Source organism: Antechinus flavipes, chromosome 5 (genome assembly GCF_016432865.1).
Source record: "Antechinus flavipes isolate AdamAnt ecotype Samford, QLD, Australia chromosome 5, AdamAnt_v2, whole genome shotgun sequence".
NCBI lineage: Eukaryota > Metazoa > Chordata > Mammalia > Dasyuromorphia > Dasyuridae > Antechinus > Antechinus flavipes.
The window spans coordinates 293,497,104-293,524,088 of NC_067402.1; the positions used below are offsets into that span (position 1 = coordinate 293,497,104).

Here is a 26,985-nt window from a genome sequence, read left to right on the forward strand (position 1 = left end):
TCACTCTTCCCAATCTGAAAGAGGAAAGCTGGCTCCTGACCCGACGTGCCACATCCAACAAAATGAGAACAACGCCTGCTTTTCAAGTGCTCCCTTGGCTCTCTGCAGTAACATCTGAAATGCTCTTGGGACTGGGAGGTGTGGGCACCTGCCTCATCACTGCCCAGCTCACACCGCTCACTACACTTGTCAGTTAGCACTGTTTCCCCGCACAGGTCTCCTGCCTTCTATCTCACTGCATCAGAAAGGAGCTTATTATAAATGTGTGTAAACAGGAGTCAGTAGGCTCAGAGAGAAGGAAGAAAGCACACCTTTTGGTCCATCCAGTTTTAGCTCTTCAGAGACCTTGTTTACTTCCTTCTTGGTTTTCAATTTTGGTCTCCATAGACCAAGTTGACAAATAGTTTCCCACCAAATGGGGGAGTGTTAATTTAAAAACAACAACAACCAACAAGGCATCTGTAGAAACTTTAAAGGACCTGAATAGTTAACTCACAAAAGCGTGAATGCTATTGGATTCTGCTCCAGACCCTCCTGATGTTACCTGGCTTTGAGTTTACAAAAAACCAAGCACACCTGCCCCTGAGAGGCAAGAAAGGGCCCCCTTATGCTGGGGAATGGGGTATGGAGAACTAATGGGAATGGTAACAGACAGGTTGGCATACTGAGCTTCAATCTGGAACCAAGTTAGACTTTATGATGCTGTATGGATCGGGAATTTGCTCACACAGATCGTTTGTACTTAGAAATAAAAGTCAGGATTCACCAGCACTAGAAAATTGCAAATAAAATGTTTAATTTCAGAAACTGAATTCACCATTTATAAATACACTAAAACATAGTAAATGCAAAAATTAGATTAGGCAAAGGTACAGTATTTTAACAAAACTACAATTTTTCTAAAGGTTCATAGGCAAATGAGTGACTTATTACCCCCCAAATATTTCATCTAAAAACTGAAATGAGAAATTGACCCCTTTTCTAGATGTTAAAACAAAAAAAAAATAACATTGAGAACATACTGTCCAAAGACAACCTGACTCCTTTTATCCTGATGTCTTAGGATTCTAAAATCTCCCGCCTGCCTGCTGAATCACCCCTAGGTACATTTAAAAAGACTAAGCAGTGTGCCACGTCTATAAGGCTATTCTTGTGAAGGGAATACAGTAATCAGTTTTCTACAACAGATTCTTATGCATTCAATCGACTCGGGAGCCAATGCTTTTTGACACCAGGAGCCTCATAGCTTGGATATACAAAATTGATTTTAAAGGCTTCACAATCAATTAGCTGAACTTCTGCTGTAGATTTCTTGCCATCTTATGCACTGTGTTAAATAACATAAGCATGAATTCACGAACCTTGGTGAAAATACCAAGCAGCTTATATAAATACTCAGAATATTTCTGAAGTTCAAGGACAATGTAAAACCTGAATAAAAAACAAACACAAAAAAACAAACACAAAAACCAATGGGAAGTTTCTTTAGAGATCCCTGTTGAAGATATTCGATAATACCTCTAATTTTAGTTGCATGTTTGAATACTAAAAAAATTTCCTGTCTTAGTAAGCGGCTCTCCCCCTGTCTGGTTCATTTGCACCCTCTGAATATCTGAGAGCCTGCGGTCAACAACTGCTTAGGAAAGGATGGCTTTTGATCTCCATCTTTGAAATCCAGCTTTCACTGGACAGCTTCAAAAGCTGCTCTGCTGCCATAAGAGCAAAGTTTAACTAAAATACAGTACCTGGTTCATGGTTTTTACATAATTGAATAAAAAAAACTATTATAGAGTCAAACTGTGTACATCTCTCTCTCTCTCTTTTTTTTTTTTTTTTTTTTTTTTTGCCATTCTATTAAAACAAATGACTGAGACCCCCCCTCGCCCCCTTTTTAAAGTTTACAGTTATGGATTAAAACCTAATAATCATATTTTATAATTTGACAAGACAGACTCTACCTAGTGTGGACTTCTTAAAAAAAAACATATATACACCATCTGGCCTGAAGAACTATGGATAAGGCACATGTAGACATTGGATTGAAAGCTGGAGAGTGGCGCTAACCTTGGAATCAGGGTCACTGATTGGATGTCATACATGGCCCCTAAGTGGAGCAACTCAACAATCCCAGTCACAGAGACAGTGAATGTCTAGTAGGCGTCAATCGTTTGAACCTGGCAGCTTGTTCATTCATTTCAATACTGAAAGTATATTAAGGGAAGATTTACTTTCAAAAAAATCAGTTTTTCAAAGTGTTCCATCATTAGCCTAGATTGGCTAAAGCTGCTGTTTTCGTTGGACGTGTTGTTGAACAGTCTTTCTGAAGGAACAATGCTTGGGGGACAGCCCAAGAACCTGACGGCCAGCTTGGCCAGGGCTGGCCAGGACGACTTCTTTAAATTCCAGTAAGTTAGGGGGTCACAGTTGTGTTCGAGCACCTCTTCCTCCAAATAGGCAAGCACCATTTCTTCTGGCAGCTTCGTCTTGTCTTTTAGGTCTTTTCTTTTTAGCTTGGCCATAAGCGACCAGAGGCTGTCCTCTCCAACAGAGTTTGTAGATGGTGAACCTATATCGCACCCATTGGAAACAGGTTTATCATCTGAGGTAGAACTCAATATTTCTAGTTCCCTGATTAAATCTTGCTTGTACTGTTCAGCCTCCTCTTCTGTAAATAAGGAAGCTTTATAACGAGGGTCCAAAAGTGTAGCAAAAATGTACCTTGGGTCATGAAGGGTAGAGGATAATCTACTTACCATTGCTTCTTTCAAAGACTTCAACATGGTATCAATGCCCATCGTTTCCTCAAATAACATTTCTATTTTCCTATTGAGAATATGGATCATTGGGATTACCTGGCTCAGGGTGGACATGTGTGTGCTCATCTCCCGGCTTGCAGCCTCAAACGGCTTCAGCGCGTGGCACACAGACTGCATGACTTCCCACTGGTCACAGCTAATCTGTTCTCGGAAGCTACATTCGATTGACATTTCATCAATTGCCCTCTTCTGTTCAATGAGGCGCTCGAGCATATGAAAAGACGTATTCCATTTGGATGGAACGTCTTGAATGAGGTGGTGTGGAGGCAGCTCGTATTCTTTCTGCAATTCGGCAAGCTTCTCTTTTGCCTTTGCTGATCTGTGCACCCGCTCACAGATCTTCCTAGCAATACTAAGCAAGTTCTGAACCATCCTCTGACTCTTAATAGCCTCATTGACAATCAGATTGATCGTGTGACCAAAGCACGGCACACTGGAGTGTTCCCCTTCATTTAATGTTTTCCCAATGCTCTGATTATCAGTCACAGTAATCCCAATCTGAAGACCAACAGAGGTGACCCAGGCTTCCCACCAGTATTCCAGCTGCTTCTGAACACTGACCCCGCTGTAGTCACAGTCCACCTGGGACACGTTTAAAAGTGCAGAGCAGTGGTAGTCTTCACAATGAGGCCGGACCGAAGACTCAAACGTGACCCAGTGTGCAGTGAGAGTGAGATACTCCCGAGTCTGGCTACTCATCCAGATCCCAGAGGTGAAATGGATCACGCCGCTCTCGGCTTCTTTAAGCTGGGAAACGATGATCTGCTTCACATTATCATACATATCTGGGATTGCGGTCCTAGAAAAGTAAGATGGCGCAGGTAAAGAATATTGAGGTTGCAAGTATTCAAGCAGCCTGTTAAAGCCAATATTGTCTACAAAAGAATATGGCTGAAGGTCAAGTGCAATCATTTCTGCTACAAGACTTGTGATTTTTTTGGCAACTGGGTGAGAGTCAGAAAATTTTTCATTGGTTTCATCTAAGGATGATGATCCTAGTAACTCTGTGCTCAGGGGCACACGTATCTCGGCAGCAGAGGGCAACACCGTCTCTGAGGTGTCAGTTTTCAACACGTTGCTATGAAACCGTTGTAAGTGTCTTAGAAGGCAACTGGTACCCAAATTGGTTGGCTTCTTCCCCCGGCTTATCGTACGTCCACAGTGCAAGCATATTACTTTTGTTGAGTCTGCTGAACAAATCGAAAAATGATTCCACAGTTTTGAGGTCTTTTTGCTATTAACAGGAAAGATCACCTGATTATCATTCGTAACCATCGTTGGCAAGTCAGTCAATTTAGAGGAGGAACATTCTGCAGAAGCCAAGGTGGCATACGGAGAATTTGCCAAACTAGCATCAATAAAGCTCTTTTGGTTCCCAATCACTTCCGGGTGACGCCTGTAGAGATGCCTCATCAAACAACTTGTACCGACATCACCCTTCTTCCCACGACTAATCATACAACTACAGTATCTGCAGACTGCTTTTAAATTGTCTGTGGGAGACAGCGAAAAATGATGCCAGACTTCCGACTTCAGTCTTTTCATTATCTTTTTATTTTGTTGAAAAACAGTGCCCGGCTCAAAAATTAAAGTACTCAATCCATCCCCTTGCTTCTCTGGCGAAGACACCACGGAAGCTTCCCCTACGTCGTCAGAAGATGACAGAACAGACACATCTTCCATTAATGCATCTCCAGGATTGAGGTGAGAATGTATTTCTTCTGCTAGTCTGTCAGGAGAAGAAGAGGCTGAAGGGGATTCTTTCACCAGCTTTCCTGGAGAAGACGCCACAGAATTCAAATCTCCCTCCGAGGGCAGCAGAGAAGGCAATAGAGTCGGAGGAGCGGAATAAAGAGGTGGGATACTCGTGCCACCTCCGTTCTCCTGCAACACAATGGACCGATGGGCTCTCCACATGTGCCTTATTAAACAGCTTGTGCCCAGGTCTTTCCCATTCTTTCCTCTACTAAATTCATTCATGCAGTGTATGCAGACAGCTTTAGAATTGTCTAAAGGAGACAAATAAAAATGTTTCCAGACAGCAGACCTTCTCCTGGAACCTGAAGTGCTCTTTGGGACTGGAACAGTCTTTTCTGCTATGTTCTCCACAGTTTCATCGTACTGGGCACCGGGCAGGTGTGGAGAGGAGCCCACCAGTGCTTCTTCCTTGTTGTATTTCTCTGAGATGGACAAGTCAGATGACATTTCTTCAGAAGAAATAACAGAGCCGGATTCCTCCATCACACGATCTGGGGAGGGCATCTTGGAAGCTATCTTTTTAACCAGTTTTATAGGTGATAACACGGCATTCAGGTCGCCGACTTCTGCAGGCTGTGGAGGAAGGAGTAGGGATGGAGACGGAAAGGAGGCAATGCTGGGCATACTGCCATTTTCCTGAATGAGCACAGTAGGGTGAGCCCTTCGCACATGTCTCATCAGGCAGCTTGTACTTAGGTCCTTCTCATTCTTACCCCGACTGAATTCCTTCATACAGTACATACATATTGCTTTAGTGCTATCCCGAGGAGAAATAAAGAAATGATTCCAAGCTGGAGACTTTTTCCTTGAGCTTATGTTTCTGCTAGAAAGGAGGCTCTGTGCCACAGCTTCCATCGCCACATCATACAGTGTGCTGCTATACTGAGAAAATAAAGAGCCATAATCCTCCTCATTGTCAGGAGAAGAGTATTTCCCAGGGTGACGACTGTTACAGTTTTTTCCTTTGAATTCTGCTTGTTCATCACTGCTGTCTGTCTGTCTCATGTCCTCTTGCTCACTTTTAAAATCCATTCTTTCCAAACTATGGTTAGTTATGTTATCTTCGGGTTCTACTTTAAAATTTATCTTATCTAACACAAAACTACTATCCATTTTTGGACATATTTCCTGATTCTTATCCATGATTGGGAGTGATTATTCTGGCTGTACCATCGTACATTAATAACTTAGGAATACAATTTGATCCAAATAATGGAGTTTGTGCAAAAGCACAAAACATCCAATCTTCAGTCTTTTGTAATGTGGCCGTTTTTGCAGACAGAATTCATTGTCAACTCTTATTGAAAATCTGCAGACATAACTCACAAAACCCTCTAATTCTCTTTAGGAGCAGATCATCCCAGGGCCTAAGTCACCGTTCTCGAGCCTCTTGAGTACTATGTGCTCCATATTCTGAACATAAATGTGGGCAGTGACAGTTCAGCTTCTCTTCTCAAAGTCAGAATCCCATTCATCTTGGAAATGTAAACATGATCCTTTTGTATCACCTGTAAATAAAAGATGGAATCGAATTAAATTCTAAACAGAATAAAACATTAAAAATCTCTATTCTACAACAAACACAGAAGACATAATTCTTATATAATTTCTCCAAACTACCAAGGAGAATTAAAGCAGGTAAGAATGTCCTTCCATTTTAACTTTTTGCATCCCATTAAATAAAGCCTATGAAAAAAAGCATTAATAACATGAACTTGCCTAACAAAGGAGATTCTTTAAACTTAAAAACCTCACGTTTGAAAGCTGAGAAAATGTATATAAACTGATGCAGAGTGAAGATGGCAGAAACAAAACAATAATATAGAAACATAACAACTATAATGATATCTATGAATACAAACACTTAAGCAACCACACTGTTGTCAAAGACAACAGATGATGCTGGTTCCAAAGCAAAAAAAAAAAAAAAAATCAATTATATCCTTTTGGTAAACAAACAGTAAACTACAAAACTGGAAAGTGATGGGCACTGTCAGTCATAATCACACCATTACACAACTGGGCTTAACTCTTTTTTTCATTGGGAAGGGTGTGTGTGCGCCAGCACTTGCTTTTAGGAGATGTTTTGTAAATAAAAGGTACCAATAAAAAGCCCAAGGAAAGAAAAGTAACAAACATCATGATAAACACTGATAAAGGGGAGGGAAAACAAGGATCTCTAGAACCCCAAAATGTACCCTTTCTTGATTTATGAAAATTTGACAAAAATGTTAGCAAGAGCTGTCATAAGATGAAAACCAACAACCTTTCCCCTCCTTAATTTACTATAATTATCGATAAGGAATGAAATGGGCCAAAACACTGTAAATTTAAAGAAGGTCTAGAAATGATAATTAACTCTGAACTGAGATTTAAGTGTAGAAAATCAAACCTCATTCAGTAAGTGTGCCTAGAAACCAAAACAAGGTTGAAAAAAAAATGCTAACAATTGATTTTCACTAACCCTGAGCTCAAGAGCAGCTAGAAGGCACAGTGCATACAGTACCAGGCCTGGAGTCAGAAGGATCTGAGTTTGAATCCAGTCTCAAACACTTATTAACTGTGGGAGCCTGGGCAAGGCATTTAATCCTTTTTGCCTTGGTTTCCACACCTGTAAAATAAACTGGAGAAGGAAATGGCAAACCACTCCAGTACTAAACAAGAAGACTTTGAACTCATTCAATACACACTTCTGCCTCCCACAGTTTTATATCAAAACCCATCCCTGTGCCCCATTCTCCCTTTCCTCTTTCCAATGCTGTTAAAGTCCCAGCTTCAGGATTTAGAAATTTGCTCAGGCATCAATAGCCATCTTGGCCACAGCCCTTCAGTAACAAGTGAGAGGCTGCAATCTGGCAACACCAGAGGTCCAAGTTCTGAACTGCTGGTGCTGGGGAATGCAGGCTCTGAGCTGCTAGTTGGCCAGAGAACAAAAGAAGGGAGGGAATAAGACAGACAACCCAGACAAGAACTGGGCAACATTCCATTATTCCTGTGGGACCCAGCTGGAGTCAATGTGTACCATCCAAGAATCATTTGGGGCAAAGAACTACACTGGTGAAATATAAATTTCTCGATGTGTTGGAAGAGGCTAAGGTACTTTGGGATCCAACCTCTAAAGAAACTATAATCAGAAGGGAGGGAGTCAGAAGGGAACAATAAGGAAGGGGAGAAAGAAGACTCAAAAGTCATTCAGGAAAAGAAATGTCAAAATCTTGAGCTGTTTATAAACAAATCAGTAGGAAAAACAGAAACAACAAGAGGAAATATGGTTTCCAAGTCTAATAAATAAGTCCAGCCAATTCTATGAATACTATAAAAGGAAAATGATTCAACATTTGATGAGACAGAGGACACTATGGAATGTGAGGAGAGCACGAAACACAACACGAAACAAGCTATCCTTAAGTGTAAAAGAGAAATGAGAATTATGACAACAGGACTTAGGGCTTGGGCAGCAAAAATATTGAATGGAATGAAAATCCAGAAGTATGAAGCCTCACCAAAGAAACAAAAGAGAGAACAATAGATGGGCAGTGCAAATAAACAGAAATGAAGGAAAACCTAAAAGTGAAGCAAAAACCAATAGCATATATTAAAAGAAAATATGGTCATGATGCAAGCAAAATATACAGATCCTGAAGACAAAATGAATAGAGATAATTTAAGGTCCTAGATCTGTCAGAACATGACAAGACAAAAAACAACAACACAATTATGAAGGAAATAATAGAAGAAAGATGCCCAGAACTTCAAAATATAGAAAATTAAAATTGAAAGAATTGACAGATCACTTCCAGGGAAAAACCTAAAGCTACAAATGCCAAGACCCAAGGTGGTTAAATTTAACAATTCAATTTAGAAACAAGAAGTTCTGCAAGCCATTAGGAGAAAGGCAAGGGAAGAACACTTGAATAACACAAGACTATTCCACACCCACTGCAAAAAGCAGGACAGGATAGATTACTGTGTTCCAAAGAGCACAGGATGAAGCCCAGGGTGACCTATCTTGCTAATCTGAGCATAACCACATAGGACAAAAGATGGATGTTCAAAAATAAAGAAGAGTTTGAAACATTTTTAGAAAAGAAAACCAGAAATGACTATTTGCACCTCGAGTACCTCAAATAACAGAAATGCAGAAGAGAGAATAATGCAGCAGGCAAGGAGGGACAACAGAATGACCAGTTAGACTTCTTCCTAAAGCGTGTTGGGGAGAAGAGGAGAAATCAAACAGAAGCTGGCAACATCCGGCCTAGTGGTGAATGTATCATTTGTGGGATAACAATCCGACATGCAAGGACCCACAAAAGGGGAGAGAAGGGACAGACCAGAGTGATACAGGTCAAAGCAGGGCCTAGCAATGAAGACGCCTCCTAAGGAGAGAATAAGGAAGAGGAGGGACAAGAAAGGGACCTTTCTCGGGGGAGGAGGCTTCTCCTGACCAGCATCTTCTATGCCTTAGTTCCCTCATCCATGAAATGAGTCAGAAAGAAATGGCCAGCCACAGTATAACCTTGCCAGGAAAACCTAAAATGGGGCTACAGAGACAGAAACAACCCCCTCCCCCCAACAAAAAGGGTTCCACTGCTCTGGGGGCAACTGCAGCCGGAGGAGTGGGAGAATACGGGCATAAAGAGCTTCTCAAGCAAATGTAGGAAATAAAAGGGCCACAAGACAGGCGAGAGCGCCTGACCACAGGTCAGGGTAGTGTTCTGATGCCTGCCATGACAGACACTGGAAAGGGAGCATCAGGGGAAGTCAAGGGTAACGGGCTGGCAGTGGTAGAGAGCACCAAGAGGGGCACCTTTGGCACAAGGGAGAGACCAGACAAGCAGAATCAGAGAAGGAGGGTCTAGAGTACACAATGGCTAATGAAGGAGCAATGAGAAGAGGGAAAAATGGGGGCATTAAAAAAAAGATTTAAAAACTAAGGACCAGGACTAGCTGAATGGGAGAAGAGAAAGGGAGATTATCAAAGGAGAAGAGGGGATTAGGGTGAAAGGAAGGGAATCAGTGGAAACAGGGTCTCCTTAAAAAAAGATTATAGTAAAATAACTGAAGAAACATAATATGGTGTTTACAGTAGAAAAGAGAACTGAAACTCAGAAGCTTTGGCACAGACATGAAAGCATCCTGGAGAAGAAGAGAAGAAGAAGAGAAGTGGCCAAATGGGAAGGAATCTTTGTATCAAAGTTCTCCAGTAGGTCTGGTATCTAAGATATAGAAATGATTAAAAAAAAAAAAAAAAAAAGACTAGTAGTCATCCCTCAAGAGATAAACAGAAGGTATGAACAAATCGTTCTCCAAAGAACTGCTAAGTACTCACAACTGCATCAATACTAATGACTAAGGTAACAATCTGAGCTATCTGATTTATTAATAAAATAGGCTATGACAAATGGATCAGTGGACTCTCCAGTCCCAGTTTAAAGTCCCTGAATGCAAAGACATATATATTAAAAACAATTCATCAAATAAGATAAATTAATTAAAACACTTAACAAGACACAAGCCAGGATACAACATTAGATAACCTGATTTCCAATTAGAGGAAAGATTAGATTATGGGGAGGGGGAAAAGTGAATAGGAGCAATTTCCTGAAACACTAAAAAAAGGCATTCACTGCCTCCACAGTGTCTGTAAACAATCAAAGGAAGATGGAAGTAGCTGACTGACCAGGACACCTGGTGTCCCTAAGCAATAGATAGAAGTGGCCCAGCTTCCCAGCCACGAGGGGCTAGGTTTTACCCGCCATTGCCACAATTAAATAAAGTTTTCTTACAAGACAGAAATCAAACTAGACCAAAACTGAAAAGAAAAGGACCTGAGCTATATTAAATCATAAAATGCAGTTGGTGTACTACCACATGAAAAAAAATCCCCAAACACTAATAAGAGAAATACAAATCCTGAGGTTTCATTTCATACCTTACATATTGGCAAAGAGGATAATGCAGAAAGAAAGGCACACTGATACATTGACGATGGAGCTGCAAAATGGCACAATTATTAAAAATTAGGTAAATTTAAAATGATGCAAATAAAGTGACTAAAATATCCATATCCTTTGAATTAGACACTCAATTACTGAGCTTATAGCCACAAGGTAGCCAATGATAAGAAAAAAAGTTCCTATATACTCTAAAACATTTATGGCATTTTCAAAATAATAGGTTTTTTTAAATTTTCAAAATACATGCAAGGATAGTCTTCAACATTCACTCTTGCAAATCCTTGTGTTCCAATTTTTTCTCCCTCTCTTTCCCCCACTCCATCCCCCAGACAACAAGTAATCTAATATAGGTTAACCATGTGCAATTCTTGTATACATGTTTCACAATTATCATGCTGCACAAGAAAAATCAGATCAAAAAGAAAAAAATGATAAAGAAAAAAAACCAAGCAAAGAACAACAAAAAAGGTGAAATGCTATGTTGTGATCCACATTCAGTACTCACTGCCCTCTCTCTAGGGGCAGATTGCTCTCTTCATTACAAGACCATTGGAACTGGTCTGAATCACCTCGCTGTTGAAAAAAGCCACATTTATCAGAACTGAATCCTATTGTTATCACATATAATGATCTTTTAGTTCTGCTCACTTCATGCAGCATCAATTAGTTCATGTAAGTCTCTCCAGGCTTTCTGAAATCATCCTTTAGCAGCATTTTTTGTGATAACTGAGAAATGAAAGTACTTAGGTGGCATAGTAGAGCATCAAGCATGGACTCAGGAAGACTCATCCTCTGAGTTCAAATCCAGCCTCAGATATTTCCTAGCTCTGGGACCTTAGGCAAGTCACTTCACTCTGTTTGCATGAATTTCCTCATCTGTAAAATGAACCGGAGAAGGAAATGGCCAACCAATCTAGTATCTCTGCTAAGAAAACCCCAAATGGGGTCTTGAGGAGTCAGACATGACTGAAAGAACCAAACCACAATAGCAAGAGCTCAAAAATAAAATAGATTCCCACAATCTGGGGAATGGCTAAACATACAGTGGTCCATAAATGTATTAGAAATATTACTGTGTATAAGAAATGATGTGTAGGACGAATATTGAGGAAGAAAGAAAAATCTACATGAACTATGGCAGGGTAAAATAAATAGTTTAGAAAATAATCTACACAGTAACTCCAACAATATAAATGGAAAGAAAGATGACACGCCAAAAACCCAGAGGCAAATGTGACAAAATAGTAACAACCAAGCAGGATTCCAATGATGAGAGAAAAGATATCTCCAATCAAACCCTTTGTGGATGTGAAAGATCCACAGATGTTACATACTACACACATTTTCAGGTTTTCTTCAATGTAAGGATAAGTTGTGCTGATTTCTTTTTCTTCTTCAAAAATTCATTATTTGTCTCATGGAAATGGGCAGGGAGAAGGGATGATGTAAGAAACAGAAAATATTAATAAAAACTTTTTTAACTTAATTTTTTTTTTTTTTGGCTGAGGCAATTGGGGTTAAGTGACTTGCCCACGGTCACACAACTAGGAAATGTTAAGTGTCTGAGGACAGATTTGAACTTAGGTTCTCCTAACTTTAGGGCTGGTGCTCTATTCACTGCACCACCTAGCTGCCTCTAAAAATTTATTTATTTTTTTTTAAAGGAAGATCATTTCATTTATAAGAAGTTGAAAAGCTGAAATGAAATGAGGATAAGAGAAAATTAATTGGGGAAAAATCTTTGCATCAAATCTCTGATAAGTGATATTAAAGAATTGAAAACTATTGAATAACCAAATGAAAGACTGTTCTAAATCACCAGAAATGTAAAAAAACCAAGCCAAAATAAAATGTTTCATCAGAAATCTTAACTCATGATGACAAAAAGATGAGTACACTCAGTTCCTGGGCACCATTAGGAAATTTTCCCCAACCATCCTGTTAAGTCATTTAGAAATTATGTGTATTGGTTTAAGGGCTCTACTATGCTCCTAAGCCAGGCCCTTATGCAAAGGGGGGGTCAGAGACAGAAACAGTAGTTATAGCAACCTGCCCCTCCCACAGGGAAAGAATAAACAAACCGAAGTATGTAGGGGCCACAGCCTGTCACTGCCCCCTACAAAGAGAACAGAATGGCGAATGAGCCAGGCAGTGTGGCTACACGGAGGTAAGGACACAACGGGGGAGACCATTACGATGTCAGAACGATTACACTTTATAACCAAGTTGGATTCATCTAGAATTCAGGAATAATTAAACATAAGAAAAACTATTAGCATAATTATGTCAATTACAAAAGCAACAAAAATCAAATGATTGCTTCAATACATGCAGAAAAAACTTTTGGACAAATTAAAAAAACACTTGAAAGCATAGGCATAAATGGATTTTTCCTTAAGATGATAAGCATTTACCTAAACTATTAGCAAGCATTATCTTTAATGAAGATAAGCTAGAAGCTTTCCCAAAGACACCAAAATGTCTTTTTGTCACCAATTTTATTCAGTATTGTACTAGAAATGCTAGCAATTGCAATCAGAAAAGAAAAAGAAACTGAAGGAATCAGAATGAGCAATGAAGAAATAAAACTCTCTCTCGCTTTGCAAACAACAGAAAATTCTAGCTATTCCATTAAAAAATTAGCTGAAATAATCATTTTAAGCAAAGTGCAGAATACAAAAAACCCTACATAAGTCATCAGCATTTCTATTATCACAACAAAGTCCTGCAAGAAGAGATATTTTATTTAAAATAACTGTAGTTAATATAAAATACCCAAGAATACATCTGTCAAAATATACCTAAGAACTATAAACTATACAAAGACATTTTAAAATTCTTTTTGTACAAGTCAAATCAGATTTAAATAATTGGGGAAATATTGTTCATGGATTGGCTGAACTAATATAATAAAAATGACAATTCTACCTAATTAACCTACTTATTTAGTGCCATCCTAATTAAACTATCAAAATTTATTTTATTAAGCTAGAAGCAATAATAACAAAATCCATTTGGAAAAACAAAAGGTCAAGATATCAAAGGAATTAATGAAAAAAATGTATATAAGGCAAGAGTTCTAGCAGTACTAAATCTTAAACTATTAAAAGATAATTATTATAGAGTTTCTGAAACAAATGGTGAGATAGATACCAGATCACTCCTCAATTCTACCTCTAGGCCATAAAATTAGCATCTCAGTGACATAAAAAAACAGATTTCTCCGTCTCTTTCTGTAAATTTGTCTTCTTTCTCCTCATTTTTTGCTAAATCATTCTGTAACTTAACCCACAATTACAATAAACTTTGCCCCTTGACTTGGGGGAAATATTTTAGTTATTATTAAAACTATCTGGGAATAGCTAAGAAATAGAGTGGTAGATCAGTAGAATATCACAAATATGCAATACGCAATAGCTAATAAATATAGTAATCTTGTGTTTGACAAATGCAAAGATACAAACTTTTAGTTTAAGAACCCACTAATGTGGTAAAACCTTCCAGAAAAACTAGAAATCGTCTGGCAGAAACTAGGTGAAGAGTAACGTCTTACATCACTCACCAAGAAAAGGTCAAAAAATATGACCTAAACAGAAAGGGAGATATCATAAGTATATTAGAGGAATATGGAACACATACCTAACAGATTTATGGGTAGAAGAATTTATGAATTAAAAAAGAGATAGCGAGCATGGTCTGATTACATTAAATTAAAATTTAAAACTTTATTTGCAAGTAAAACTGATGTAGCAGCGAAGATTAAAAGGAAAGCAGAAAACTGGGAGGAAAAAATTATAATTTCTCAGATAAAGGCCTCAAATCTCAAATATATAAAGCATGAGTCGAATTTATAAGAATATGAGTCATTCCCCAATTGACAAATAATTAAAGAATATGAACAGATAACTTATGAAAGAAAAAATCAAAGGCATATATAGTCATATGAAAAAATGTTCTAAACCATAACTTGATTAAAGAAATGGAAATTAAAACAACTCTCATTTTATCCTAATAGATAAGCTCAAGTGGTAGGGGGAAAAAAATGACAAGCACTGGCATGCATGGAAAAACTGGGACACTGTTATAATACAATATTGTTGGGATTGTGAATGGATCTAACAATTTTGGAAAATAATTTGCCCAAAGAGTTAAAAAACAAAACAAAATTGTGTATATCCTGTATGATCCTGGGCAAGTCACTCAATCCCAAATGCCTTAACAAAAAAAATTAAATGGAAAGTTGTATATAGCTTTTGGCCCAGCAATGCCACTATTAAATCTATTTCCTAAGGTGATGATTGGGGAAAAAAGAAAAGAAGCTATATGTGCACTAAAATATTGACAATATCTCTCCTTGTGGTGGCAAATAAGTCAGGGGATGCCCGGAATAGATGAATAAATTGCGATATAAAATTGTAGAGTACTAGTGTGCTGTAAGAAATGATGAATGGGTAAATTAAAAAAAAAAAAAACTTTTGAAAGATATGCATGAAATAACAAAGACTGTTAAATAAGCAGAATCAAGAGAACACTGTATATAATAATAATATCATTTGAAAAATAAATATGAATAACTAAGCTATTCTGAGTAAAAGGAACATTCACATCAACTACATGCAAATCACTAACTGCTTGCCTCAATATCCCCATCTGTAAAATGGGCTGGAGAAGGAACTAGCTAACCATTCCAACATCTTTGCCAAGAGAATCCCAAAATGAGGTCATAACAGAGCTAAAATGACAGATCACACACGTATATCAAATGCTAGTCTTCTCTAATGAAGAAGAGAGGGAGGGAAACTCAAAATGTAATCAAAAACAACTAAAATAAGAATATGTTTCTTTCATTTTATAAAGAAAAATAAAACATCAGGCACAAACAGAAAGCCAAGGTGGATTCTGAAACAAAGAAATTACCAATATAATTGTTTTGCTTTTCTTCAAAAATACACCACACATTTATTATATACAAGTGAGAATCCATGAAGGCAGGAGTTTGTCTCCAAGCAGCGAGCTAAAATCCGTTAACAAGGAAATAGCTCAGGAAAGACAGACCTTTCAAAAAGAATGGCATTGGTCAAAGGAAGGGCAGAAGGGCACCCCCTATCTAATCTGGCCACAGCCTGCCAGAGTTCACCCCTCTAACCCTTGTAATCTTACCACTCCTGGTCCCCCGCCCAGGGCATGCCCTCACCCCCTCAGGCCAGCAGACCAGTGGCTGCTGGGGGAGGTCTATCCCCTCTCCAGCCCACCCTCCTCTCAGCTGTCCAGGTGATCTTAAAACTCCAGTGCAACCATGGCCCCCCACTCAACCGACTTCAGGGCTCGAGGCCTCCAGGATCAAACACAAACCCCTGTGTTTGTTGCCCCAAGCCCCTTCCTCCCTTTCCAGTGTTTGGTCACGACCTCCTCCATTTGGCTTCTCCAGCCTCCCGGCTGTGCCACATGACCCAGCTCCTCTGGACTTGGGGCATCCTCCATCCCTGGAATGCTCGCTCTCTTCCGAGCCCACCACTGACTTCCCGTAGGCCCCAACCGAAATCCCACCTTACGATTCTTAATTCCCCCATTCCTCCCCCTTAATTCTAGTGCCCCCTGCGCTGTTCCACTTTATTCCACTCCTGCTGCACACACAGAGCTGTCTTCTGGTGGAATCCCCCACAAGGCTGATCTTGACAAGGCAGGAGGGTCTTTTGCCTTGGGGTGCATGGTGGGCCCCCAAGAAACATTCAGTAATATGAAGAATTCATCTTTACATCAAAAAATCCTCCAAGCTGAGGGGGAAGCATGACACTGGGAAGAAAAAGCAGCAGGGCACCCCACCAGCTCCTGCAGCCAAGACGAGGCCTCCACGGGTGGGACCCCTGCGAAAGGCCAGCCAGATGCCCCCCCTGTTTTCGTCACTTCAACTGTCCCCCAAAGAGTCTAGAGAGGCCATACTGAGGAGTTGGCCATGTGAGGAAAGGAAGGACGGAACCCTAACGCTGGGCCCGGACGCTGCGGCTACAGAGAAGTCGGGGCATCTGAAGACTGAAATGGGAGCTGGGAATGGCCCTCAAGCCCCACGGAAAGGAGGGTTGGGCACCAACAAAGGCTGACCAGAAAAGGAGGCTCCCACTAGTCTATGACTCCCGAGTCACTCAGAGATTGCTGAAAGGCCATGGAAGCACAAACAAGTGCTCCCCTCTACAGGTGGGGGGGGGGTCTACAGGTGTGCAACGCCACACATACACTCACGGGCTGGGTGTTCTGCCACCCCCAAGGCCCAGCCTAGCCCTGCTCAGGGATGGAAGGGCTGGCCGCCTTTATTCTCTGGACCTTGGCACTCCTGGTAACCCCCTGGGGATAGATGCTTCTGCCCAGGGCCCGGAACCCGTTCTCCCAAACATCCCACCGGACGTCCTGCAGACATGTCCAGCTTGATAGCTCCCAAACAGAACCCCCCCCCCTGAACTTCCCGGTCCCCCCGGAGGCCTTTCTCACAGCCACATACCAGGGTCCTGCCACACCATGCCAGGGCTGCTCCGGCACTCTCCCTGCCCCAACTGACCACCTGCCCAGGTGCAGCTCAGCAGCCCCTACTGCCTATCTAGGGGCCCTCTGTAGGGCCTCGTCCCAACCTGCCTTTGCCCATATTACACCCCCCTTTTCCTGTTCCAAGGGGCTCGCAGCATCTCAACCCGTTTGGCCACCCACCACATATGGATCCCAGCCCCCTTCCCCTCACAATCGGCCCCTTCCCAGGTAGGATTCCCTCCAGGGCACCTGCTCCCTCAGCCTTCAGGAGAAGGGAAGCTCCCTGAGGACAGCTGATTTCTATCTTGGGGGCTTCAGAGCCAAGCATACCGCGGTCTCTAAAAGACAGCTTTGCTGAGTGGCACTGACTTGTCTTTCTTGTAAAATTTCTACTCAAAGAGCTGCATCCAGTAAGCGGGAAGCGCAAGAGATACTCAGAAAAATGACCTTAAAATCAGTGTTTTACAACACAAGTCCCAAGAACAGAAAGAGCTCTTCCAGAACTGCACACTGACCTGTGCCCAGGATCAGAAAAAGAGACAAGAACAGTCTGCCAAACCCAGGCCCCAGAGCCGGACGCATCACTGAACCCCGGCTCAGGTGGCTCCCTTCAGAACCAAGGGCGCCCCGCCCAGCATCTGGCGCAGCTCCCCTCTCCCCTCTTGGGGGCGGAGTGCAAACTTGCCTCTTCTAGGACCAGGCCACAAACCCAAAGTCCCCTGGCTTTCATCGGCCCAGCACGAGCCCCTCTCAGCCGTGACGCCGACACCAATGATGCAGAGAGAACTAAACACGGGCAGAAACCCGAGGCTGTCCCCTGCCAGGTGGATGGTTTGGGGGTTTGGGTTTGTTTGATAGGCAGGAGAGGCTGTCCTCTGCCCCGTTTTTTCTCTGGCTTTATCCCTGCCTGGACATCATCTTAGTCAGACCAAGATCTCCCAGTGCGAGCCACATGTCCTCACCAGCAGCATCATCTCCTTATAGCCTGGGCTTCCCTGAGAATGGAGGGTGGCAAAGGCCATCACAAAGAGCAGATCACCCAGACCAAGGTCATTATCTTACTCTCTGGCCAAAGCGGGGCACATTATGAACAAAGGCTCCAGTAGGCACTTACTGAGTGCCAAGGACTGAGCCAAATGAGGGGGATACAAGAGATGGAGAGCTGGTCTCCGGGTTCACAGCACTCAAGGAGATAATGCGTGAGGATGCAAAAGTCCCTGGGCTCTCACGGTCCGGCCTCATCTTTAATGCCATTTCCACTGAGGAAATCCCATATGCTTCTGGCCCACGGAGCGGGCCGGGACTCTGGTAGCAGCCCCTCCTCCTGAGTCCTCATTCCCTGTGGCTGCATCTCCCTGGATCGGGGCAGAGGCATTGGTCTTGGGATCCGGGCCTTGGGCTGTCTGCCTCAGAGTCTGAGGGGAGGTGGAGGTGACTGAACCTGCCCTATCTCTTCCTTAGGACCCCCCGCTTCAGCTAACCTGCCCTGTGGGTGACAGCTGGGAGCACAGTTGGCCCCCACTCCCCAAGAGCTGCCTCCCCAACAATGACGTTAGGACTGGACTGGAAGCAGAGCCTGTCTGAGGGAGGAGGCCCAGGCCCCTGTGCCCATCTATCTGCCTATCAGTGGCAGCTGGTCAGCAGCTGGCCCCCTTTCCCCAGTGACTTCGACTCTCCATAATGGTTCTAGTAGCTGAACGGGAAGCAAACCTGATGATCCAGTGTGCATACACTACACAGAGAAATATAATTTACCCCAATTTGACAAAACAAAATCTGTAAGAGGATATTCTGGTGGAAGGGATGGAGGTAGTGTATGATGAGAGTAGGATTAAGCAGGGTCTTTAAGGAAGGCGCCTCCAGGACCTGTCTGGCCCTGCACTGCTTAGGATTTTTATGGCTGACCAAAAGTCCAGTCATGTGATCATCACATTCACAGGTGACAAAGATGGGAGGGGGAGCGACTCAAGATAATAAGTGGCCAGCTCTGGTGAGAAGACATGTCAGATCAAAGGAGATGAAGTTCTTCCTTTGAGGACAATGCTTGAACAGAATGCTCTGGAGAGGGTCTGGGGGCTTTTTTGTTCCATGAGGGCAGGAGGAGTCAAACAGTGGGCTGGAGGGTGCTGCCCCTGTTGGGTGTGAGGTCTGTTTGCCCAGGAGAGCGGGCAGAGAAACAGAAGGAAGAAACAGATTTAGAGCTGCAGGATGACCAGCTGAAAGAGACGGGGCCGCCCTGATCAAAACAATGGCTCGAGGGAAAAGGAGAATCAGAGAACTTGAAGAAACTGGGAGCCAAGAAATCTGTAATTATGCAAAGAAACTGAAAATAACATCCACACCCGTTGGCCCCCAAACCCCCACCGCGAGGCATGTACTCCAAGGAGGCCAGTTATAAACAGAGACCATATTGAACCATGGGTAGTAACACTCACTCTCTTCCAGAGAAAAGTCTTATTTTTTATAGTCTATGTCGGATGACGGGGGAATTGGGTACAGAAACTGCAGTGCCACAGAGATGATGAACATGATGAGTACCAAGAAACCAACAAGATGAGTGGGAACTCACTGGGACCTGGCCTTAGTGGCCCGCAGGAGAACACCAGTGACCCGAGAAGAAAAAACAGATCTGAGAACAAAACCAAGGTAAAGGGAAAGCCCCTCTGCATCAGAGATGGAGGCCTAGGGCTGTGGAACGTCCCATCAGACTTTCTGAAACAGAGCTCAGCGGAAGCCCGTCAGGTGAGACAGATATAGGATGGGATACAACCGTGCCGTAGGAAACCATGAGGGGAATGGTTCTGGGAAGATCTGAATAAGCTGATGCCCAGTGAGGTGAGCAGACCCGGGAGAACACTGTTCATGGTAACAGCAATGCTGCAGGATGACCAGCTGAGAGAGACGGGGCCGCCCTGATCAAAACAATGGCTCGAGATGATTCCAAAGGACCCAAGAGCTTGCCTGCCTTGGGAGACAGCACAAGGACGAAGGGGGCTGCTGTCTTCCTTTTCCCTGTTTTTTTAAAACCTTGGAATGCTTCTAATGTGGAAATCTGTTCTGTAGGTCTCTCTTATTTGTATCTGTAATGGATACTGTTTTTCTTGCCTTCTCAATGGGTGAAGGAAGGGAAAAAGATAAAATAAAATGGGATGTTTTTTGAAAGAAATGTTGGAGCGCTTTGCTACACTGTTTCCTCTCTCTCTGACCCTTTGTTACAAAGGATAGGGCTCTCTGGGAAAGGGAAGGCCACCCCAGGAAATGAAGGTGACAGATAAACAAGAGAGTGCAGTAACATTTTATTTAAAAAATAAAAGGGAAATAAACAGTCAGTAAAGGGAAAGAGAGGGCTGACATCTCTAACCTGGAGGAGGAGACTCTACAAGAGACTCAGTGGCCACGTGCTAGTTTTGCTCTCCAATTGCAAACCTTGCCCCAGCACTCCCGAACGTCAGAATTGCTGGTTTTCTGTGAATGACAAACAAAGACAAACATCACACTGTCTATGGCAGCAGTCTGCAGCTACGAGGAAAAGCATCGTCAGTGTCTGTCCCTGTGGCCGAGCAGATAAGAAGCCAAACTGAGACTTAGGGAGACTTGCATTCGAAATCCATCTGAGACGCTCCCCAGCTGTGTGAGCCAAGGCACATGACAGCCTCTCTGCCCTTAGTTTTCTCAACTGTAAAATGGGGATAGGACAGCATCTATGGGTAGAGAGACAGCCTAATAAAACGTTCTGCAAACATTCAAGCAAAAACAGCTGCAGGCAGACAGCCCCTCAGAGTTCTTTTCCACCTGCCTGCCAAGGGGCCTTCCAAAGCTCAGGCGTGGCCCCTCTCAGGCTTTGCCATCTGGCTTCTGCCTTCCTGTGCCAGTCTTCCCTCCCAATGCTCATGTCTAGCCCAACATGTCACTTCTTCTCCACCTCGATGCCCTTTAACAACCGGTTCTTGGGGCCTGTGATGTTCGCCCCCCACCCCACCCTGCATTGATGCATGGAATCCCTCACTTCAAGGTTCAGCCCATTGCCAAGTCTCCCAGAAAAGCCCCCCTCGATCTGTGATGACCACACTCTCGTTTGCATGTGGCCTGGAAGTCCTGCAGGATTACCTTGCCTCTTTCTCACCTTAGCACCCAAGTCGGGCCCTTGCAGATTTCACATGTTTCCAACTTTCTTCCCCTCCCAGCCCTCACCACATAGCAGCACCCCACTTCAGGGCAGGATCTCCTTAGGTCCTCACCCTCCCACAGAGACATCAGCCCCTGCACAAAACATGCAGAAAAGACAGAGGGCTCTGGAGGAAAAGGCAGGGTTGGTGACCCAGCACTGCCCTCCCTCCCTCACATGTCAAGGCATCCCCTCTCTGACGTCACGTCCTCTTGGAGGACAAAGGACAAACAATGAGAGAATGTCCTAAAATGCCACGCCTCCTTCAGAACCGCTCCATATCAGCTAAACAGGACCTGACCCAGAATGATTTTCCTGCCCTGAATGGTTCTGTGACACTCCTTTTAACATCACTTGAAAATAAGGAATTCAAGGTTTTAAATATTCTAAATATTTGCCACTGCTCACCTACCAATATTCTCTTTGGATAAAAGATACAATCACACATTTTGAATTAAAGTGTTTCCTAAGTCATGTTACTTCTCACTCACCCAAATACAATTGTTAAATTCTCAATGTTAAATACTCTGATCAGAGATTAAAGTCCCTATAGGATGACTATCAATTCTCTGAGCTCCTTGGTCCAGACACGTCAGATCAGGCCCCTCCCCATCTGGATCAGTTAGCTGCCAGTACTATTAATGATGGTGGCCTAGGGCTCATGGGCCTGGAGGGAACCACAAGATATGAGGCAGGGGAACCCAGCAAGTGCCCAAAGTAAGCTTTACCCATCCCTCCAACTTTTTATAAAAGAGAAATAGTCCCAAGCCAAGGGAACACATGAGTCGGAGGTCCTTCATCTGACCCACACACGGGAATCAGAGCAAGTTGCCTTCAATCTACAAGAACTGATTAAGTGCCTATGGTGCTGGAGTACAAGTACAAAGAATGACACAGCCCCTGCTCATACACATCAATACCTACAGCAGCAAATAGGCAAATAAAAGCAAATAAATAGAGGATGTAGCTAAAAAGAAGATGGTGAGGGAGGGAAAGAAACAGCAGCTGGGGGAATCAGGAGAGACTTTGGGCTGCAAATGGCGATGTCTGAGCTGTGTCTCCAAGCAAGGGGGATTCTAGGAGATGGGGAGGGGGGAGAGGAAGGCACAGTGTCATGTGTGAGAGCCAGATGGAGAAGTGTGGCAGGTGGAGCGAACTCCAAGGCCAGCAGCTAGCTCCTTCCCATCCTCCTCGCTTAGAACCCCTGCCCCACCCCCCCAAGGCATCTCTGGCCACCTTTTTTTCCATCTGTCTTCAAAAAGACATGGGGGCTCCACTCTCCATAAAGGGGCTCCCAATGGGCCCACATGGACTTTCATGAGAGAGAAGAGCTCAAGGGACAGGATCCCCTCCCTCACCAATTATCTGCTCCAACTAGCCTTTGGCCCCCATCTTTGCTACTCGCCAGCCCTGGCAGGAGGAGGCCTGTCCTCGCTAGGCACGCTGGAGTGTTGCTGCAGCCATCCCTCCCTGGCTGGGTCCTGGGTGCAGTAACAAGGATGGGGACCCCAGGCCACCTCCTCTCTCCCACAGCCTGGGGCTCTACACCTCCGCTCAGTCCCCTTTCCAACGGCCAGGAGCAGGGAGCCTCCCATCCGCGCTCCATTGCTCCTTCACAATGCCCTGCGCCTTCTTGTTTAACCTATATTGGATTACTTGCCATTTAGGGGAGTGGACGGGGGAAGGGAGGGAGAAAAATTTAGAACATAAGGTTTCTAAAGAGTGGATGCTAAAAACTATCTTTGCATGTATTTGGAAAATAAAAAGCTATTATTTAAAAAAACAAAACAATGCCCTATGCCTTCTGACTTGTTCTCATTCCCCAGGGTGTACTAATTGTACCACTGTTCCCAGTCTTCAAACTTACTCCTTTAATCTGAATATCTGGTCACAAATCCCACTTATCTGCAAAATTTTCCTTAGACAGAAAGACTGTAATACATTATTCACTGAGTTAATTTAAACATAAATAGTGGTTAAGCAAGTTTAGTGGGTTTTTACTGCTGCTCAATGCCAATCTGTTAGTAAAGCATTTTTTAAAAGCACCACAATATCCCCCAGAAACAGTAAAAAAGGGTTGGGAAGACTAAAAAACAATATGGCAGAAACTCAGCATAGAGCATAGACCATTGATCAAAATAAGGTCAAAATGGATACATGACTTAGATATAAAGATATTTCAAGACAATTTAAAGAATATGGGACATACTACTTTTTGGACTTATGGCTAGGCAAACAGTGTATGAAGAAACAAGAGACAGAGACAAAGTCAGGTTGATAATTTCAATTATATTAAGTTTAAAGGTTTTGTATAAATAAAACAAATGTGGATGAGATCAGAAGAAAAGCAGAAAATTGGGGGAAAGTTTTTAGGTCGATAATTTCGATTATATTAAATTAAGGTTAAAAGTTTTGTATAAATAAAACAAATGTAGATGAGATCAGAAGGAAAATGGAAAATTGGGGGAAAATATTTAGTTTTTCAGATAAAAATCTCATATCTCAAATATGTAAAGAACTTTGTCAAATCTATGAGAATGCGAGTCATTCCTCAATTGATAAATGGTCAAAAGATATAAATAGGCAGTTTTCCAATGAAGAAATCAAAACAATCTATAATTATATGAATAAATGCTCTAAAACATCATTTGTTAGAGAAAAGCAAATTAAAATAACCCTGCAATATTTTGATTGAAGGGGAAAGCAACAAATGCTGAAAGGGAATGTTGAAAAATTGGGACACTAATTCATGATTGGTAGAATTGTGAACTGCTCCAACAATTTTGGAAAGCAATCTGGAATTAGGCCCAAAGAGTTACAAAATGGCTTATGCCCTTTGACCCAGCAGAACCACCACTAGGTCCATTTTCAAAGATGATTACAGAAAAGGAAAAGAATCTATATATTTTATGATGTTTATAGCAGCTCTGTTTGTGGTGATAAAGAATTGAAAATTAAGGAGATGCCTCCATCAATTGGAGAATGGCTAAATAAGTCCTGATACATGATTGGGATGGAATATTATGGTGCTACAAGAAATGATGAACTTAATGATCTTGGAAAAACATGGAAAGACTTGCATGAAATAACAAAGAAGGAAAGGACCAGAACAAGAGAACATTGTATACAGTAACAATAAAATTGTTTTTAAAATGAGCAAATAAATCACTTTGACTATTATAAGTATCCAAATTAATTACAAAAGTCATATGAAGACACTATCTGCATCCAGAGGAAAAACTAATATACAAAAGTATGTCTAGAATAATTTATATATATTAGTATATATTTATATACATATAATAATAATATATAACCATTTGTGTGTAATGATAGCCGTTTCTAGAATAGGGAAGGGGGAGAGAAAAAAAAATGGGGGGAAAGAAATTTAGATAATAACTTTATTATATACTTAAAAGAAATAACTAGTTATACATAATGGATTTGCAGGTTTAGGTACAATCATTTTTAAAAATTATAACGTTATGGAAATGCTTGTTTTATCCCATAAATTAAAAAAAAAAGAAACACAGCCACCACTTCCATCCTCATCCAGGACCTTACTACCATTCAGTTCCAGGATTACAACAAGGATTGGGCCCTCATCCCCCAATTTCTCTTACATAGCACTAATCTGGCTCAAGAAATAATACTGATAATAAAAATCCATTTGGGTAGATGAGTTGCTCATGTGTGCATTCCTTCTGGCCAAGGGATCCTGCTGCATGGCACATGGCCCAAGAAGGCCACAGCCAGAGGGAAAGGCCACATAGACATCCAAAAATCAGAGTGACAAAAGTGCAGGTGCAAAGGTCCAGTGGGCAGAGCGGAACAGAACCAGACAGATGTGTATGAGCTGATACAGAACATGCCAACCCCAATACCGCCAAGAACGCAATGGCCAGCAAATCCAAATTAATCATGGTGGCCTGCCTCAACCTCTTCCCAAGGGATGCTTTCCTAGCAGTGGAAGGCACTACTGGAGTGATGGCAACAGGGGGAAATGTCACCAAAGGTGGCCTAACTATGATCATGTGAAATTAAAGGATCCCACCTTCAATACATTGGAGGCACAAAGAAGAAATGCCCTTTCAGGCCTATGGATTGAGGGAAAATTCATAACTAACTATGATCATGCAAGATAAAAGATAATTTTAGTTATATAGAATTTAACAGCTTTTGTGCAAATCTAATATAGTTAAAAAAGAGGGAAAACAAGTTAATGAGGAGAAAAGAATATTGGCAGCTAGTTTCTCTGATAAATATTTCATATATAGGCAGCTGATTTGAATTTAAAAGACTAAGCAACATTTCTCAATAGATATTCAAAGGATATGAACGGGCAGTTTTCAAGAAATTCAATCAATCAATGGTTAACAATATGAAAAAAAATACCCCATATTACTACTAATAAAATAACTCTGAGGTGTCCCCTCAAACCCATTAGATTGGTAAAAATGACAAAAGAAGGTAATGATAGATAATGGAAATAGAATTTGTGGGGAAAAAAGACATGCTCATTGTTGGTGGAGATGTGAATTGTCCAGCCATTCTGGAAAGTGATTTGAAATTGTGCCCCCAAAATTAGTGTTATATATAATCAGTGACCCAATTAAACATAAATTATCAAGATTATCCCCTAAAGAAATCAAAAAAGAGGAAAAATACTTATACATCTTCAAATATTTGCAACAGTTTTTTTCACAGTAGCCTCAAACCAAAGACTTAAGGTCTATTCCTTCTTGGGCAACAGCTAAACATACTGGGGCATGAGAATGTAATGGAATATTATTATCCTGAAAATGATGAAATGGATAACTTTAAAGGAAACTTGGAAGGATGCAAAGTGAGCAGAATTGGGAGAACAATTTATACAATGACAATTGTATAAAGAACATGAGAGAGAAAAGAAACTCTAAACTGTTATCAAGGGGATGATAACCATGAACTGAAAGGAGTGAAGATGAAACACTCCACTCACTTGTACCAGAAAGGCAAAGAACATAAAATGCAGAGACAGACTTGACATCTTCAGGCTCACCGAATTTGTTTTGCAGGACTATGCATACTTATGATGAGGGCTTTGGTTTGGGGGAGAGCTTTTTTACTGTTGTGGACAGAGGCAGTGGGAGGGATAGAAGGAAAGTAAAAATAAATACATATATTTCTGAAATTAAAAGATCAATAAAAGACTGTTATTAAAAATAATTTAAAATACATAGTCTTTTATAATTTCTAAATCACTTTTCTTACAACAGTGTAAAATAATATTATCACTATTTTAAGGACGAGAAAATTTGGAATAAGGGAAGTTAACAAATTATCCCCAATCATTCAATTTATTCATTCAATAAACATTTATTGAGCACTTACTATGTGTCAGGCTCTGTGTCAGAATACACAAAAGAACTAAATAAAAAGGCTCTCAACAGTACCAACAACCACAATGATGTGGTTACTGATCTAGAGCCAGACATCCTGGAGAACAAAGTCAAGTGGGCCTTAGAAAGCATTGCTAACAATCAGGCTGGTGGAGGTGACAGAAATCTAGCTGAGCTATTTAAAACCCTAAAAGACAATGCCGTTAAAGTACTGCACTCAATAGGCCAACAAATTTGGAAAACTCAACAGTGGCCAACGGATTAGAAAAGATCAGTTTACATTTCGTTCCTAAAGAAGGGCAATGCTAAGAAACGTTCAGTTACAGAACATTTGTATTCATTTCACAAGCTGGCAAGTTTACGCTTAAGATTCTGCAAGTTAGACTTCAGCA

General features: G+C 41.7%; 1 protein-coding gene across 2 annotated transcripts in view; it reads right to left on the bottom strand.

Annotated features, from left to right (window-relative positions):
• Positions 1-779: 779 nt before the first annotated feature.
• The window catches only part of ZBED4 (zinc finger BED-type containing 4), a 35,887-nt gene continuing 9,681 nt past the window's right edge, over positions 780-26,985 (bottom strand). Inside the window, exons 3-4 of one of the 2 annotated variants that reach the window (XM_051962697.1) lie at positions 20,409-20,512; positions 780-6,082 (exon numbers count right to left, since the gene is read on the bottom strand). In XM_051962697.1, the coding sequence (XP_051818657.1) occupies positions 2,196-5,717 (3,522 nt within the window). In that variant the 5' untranslated portion in view covers positions 5,718-6,082; positions 20,409-20,512 and the 3' untranslated portion in view covers positions 780-2,195. The remainder of the gene's footprint in view (positions 6,083-20,408; positions 20,513-26,985) is intronic. The other variant, XM_051962695.1, reaches the window with a different exon arrangement.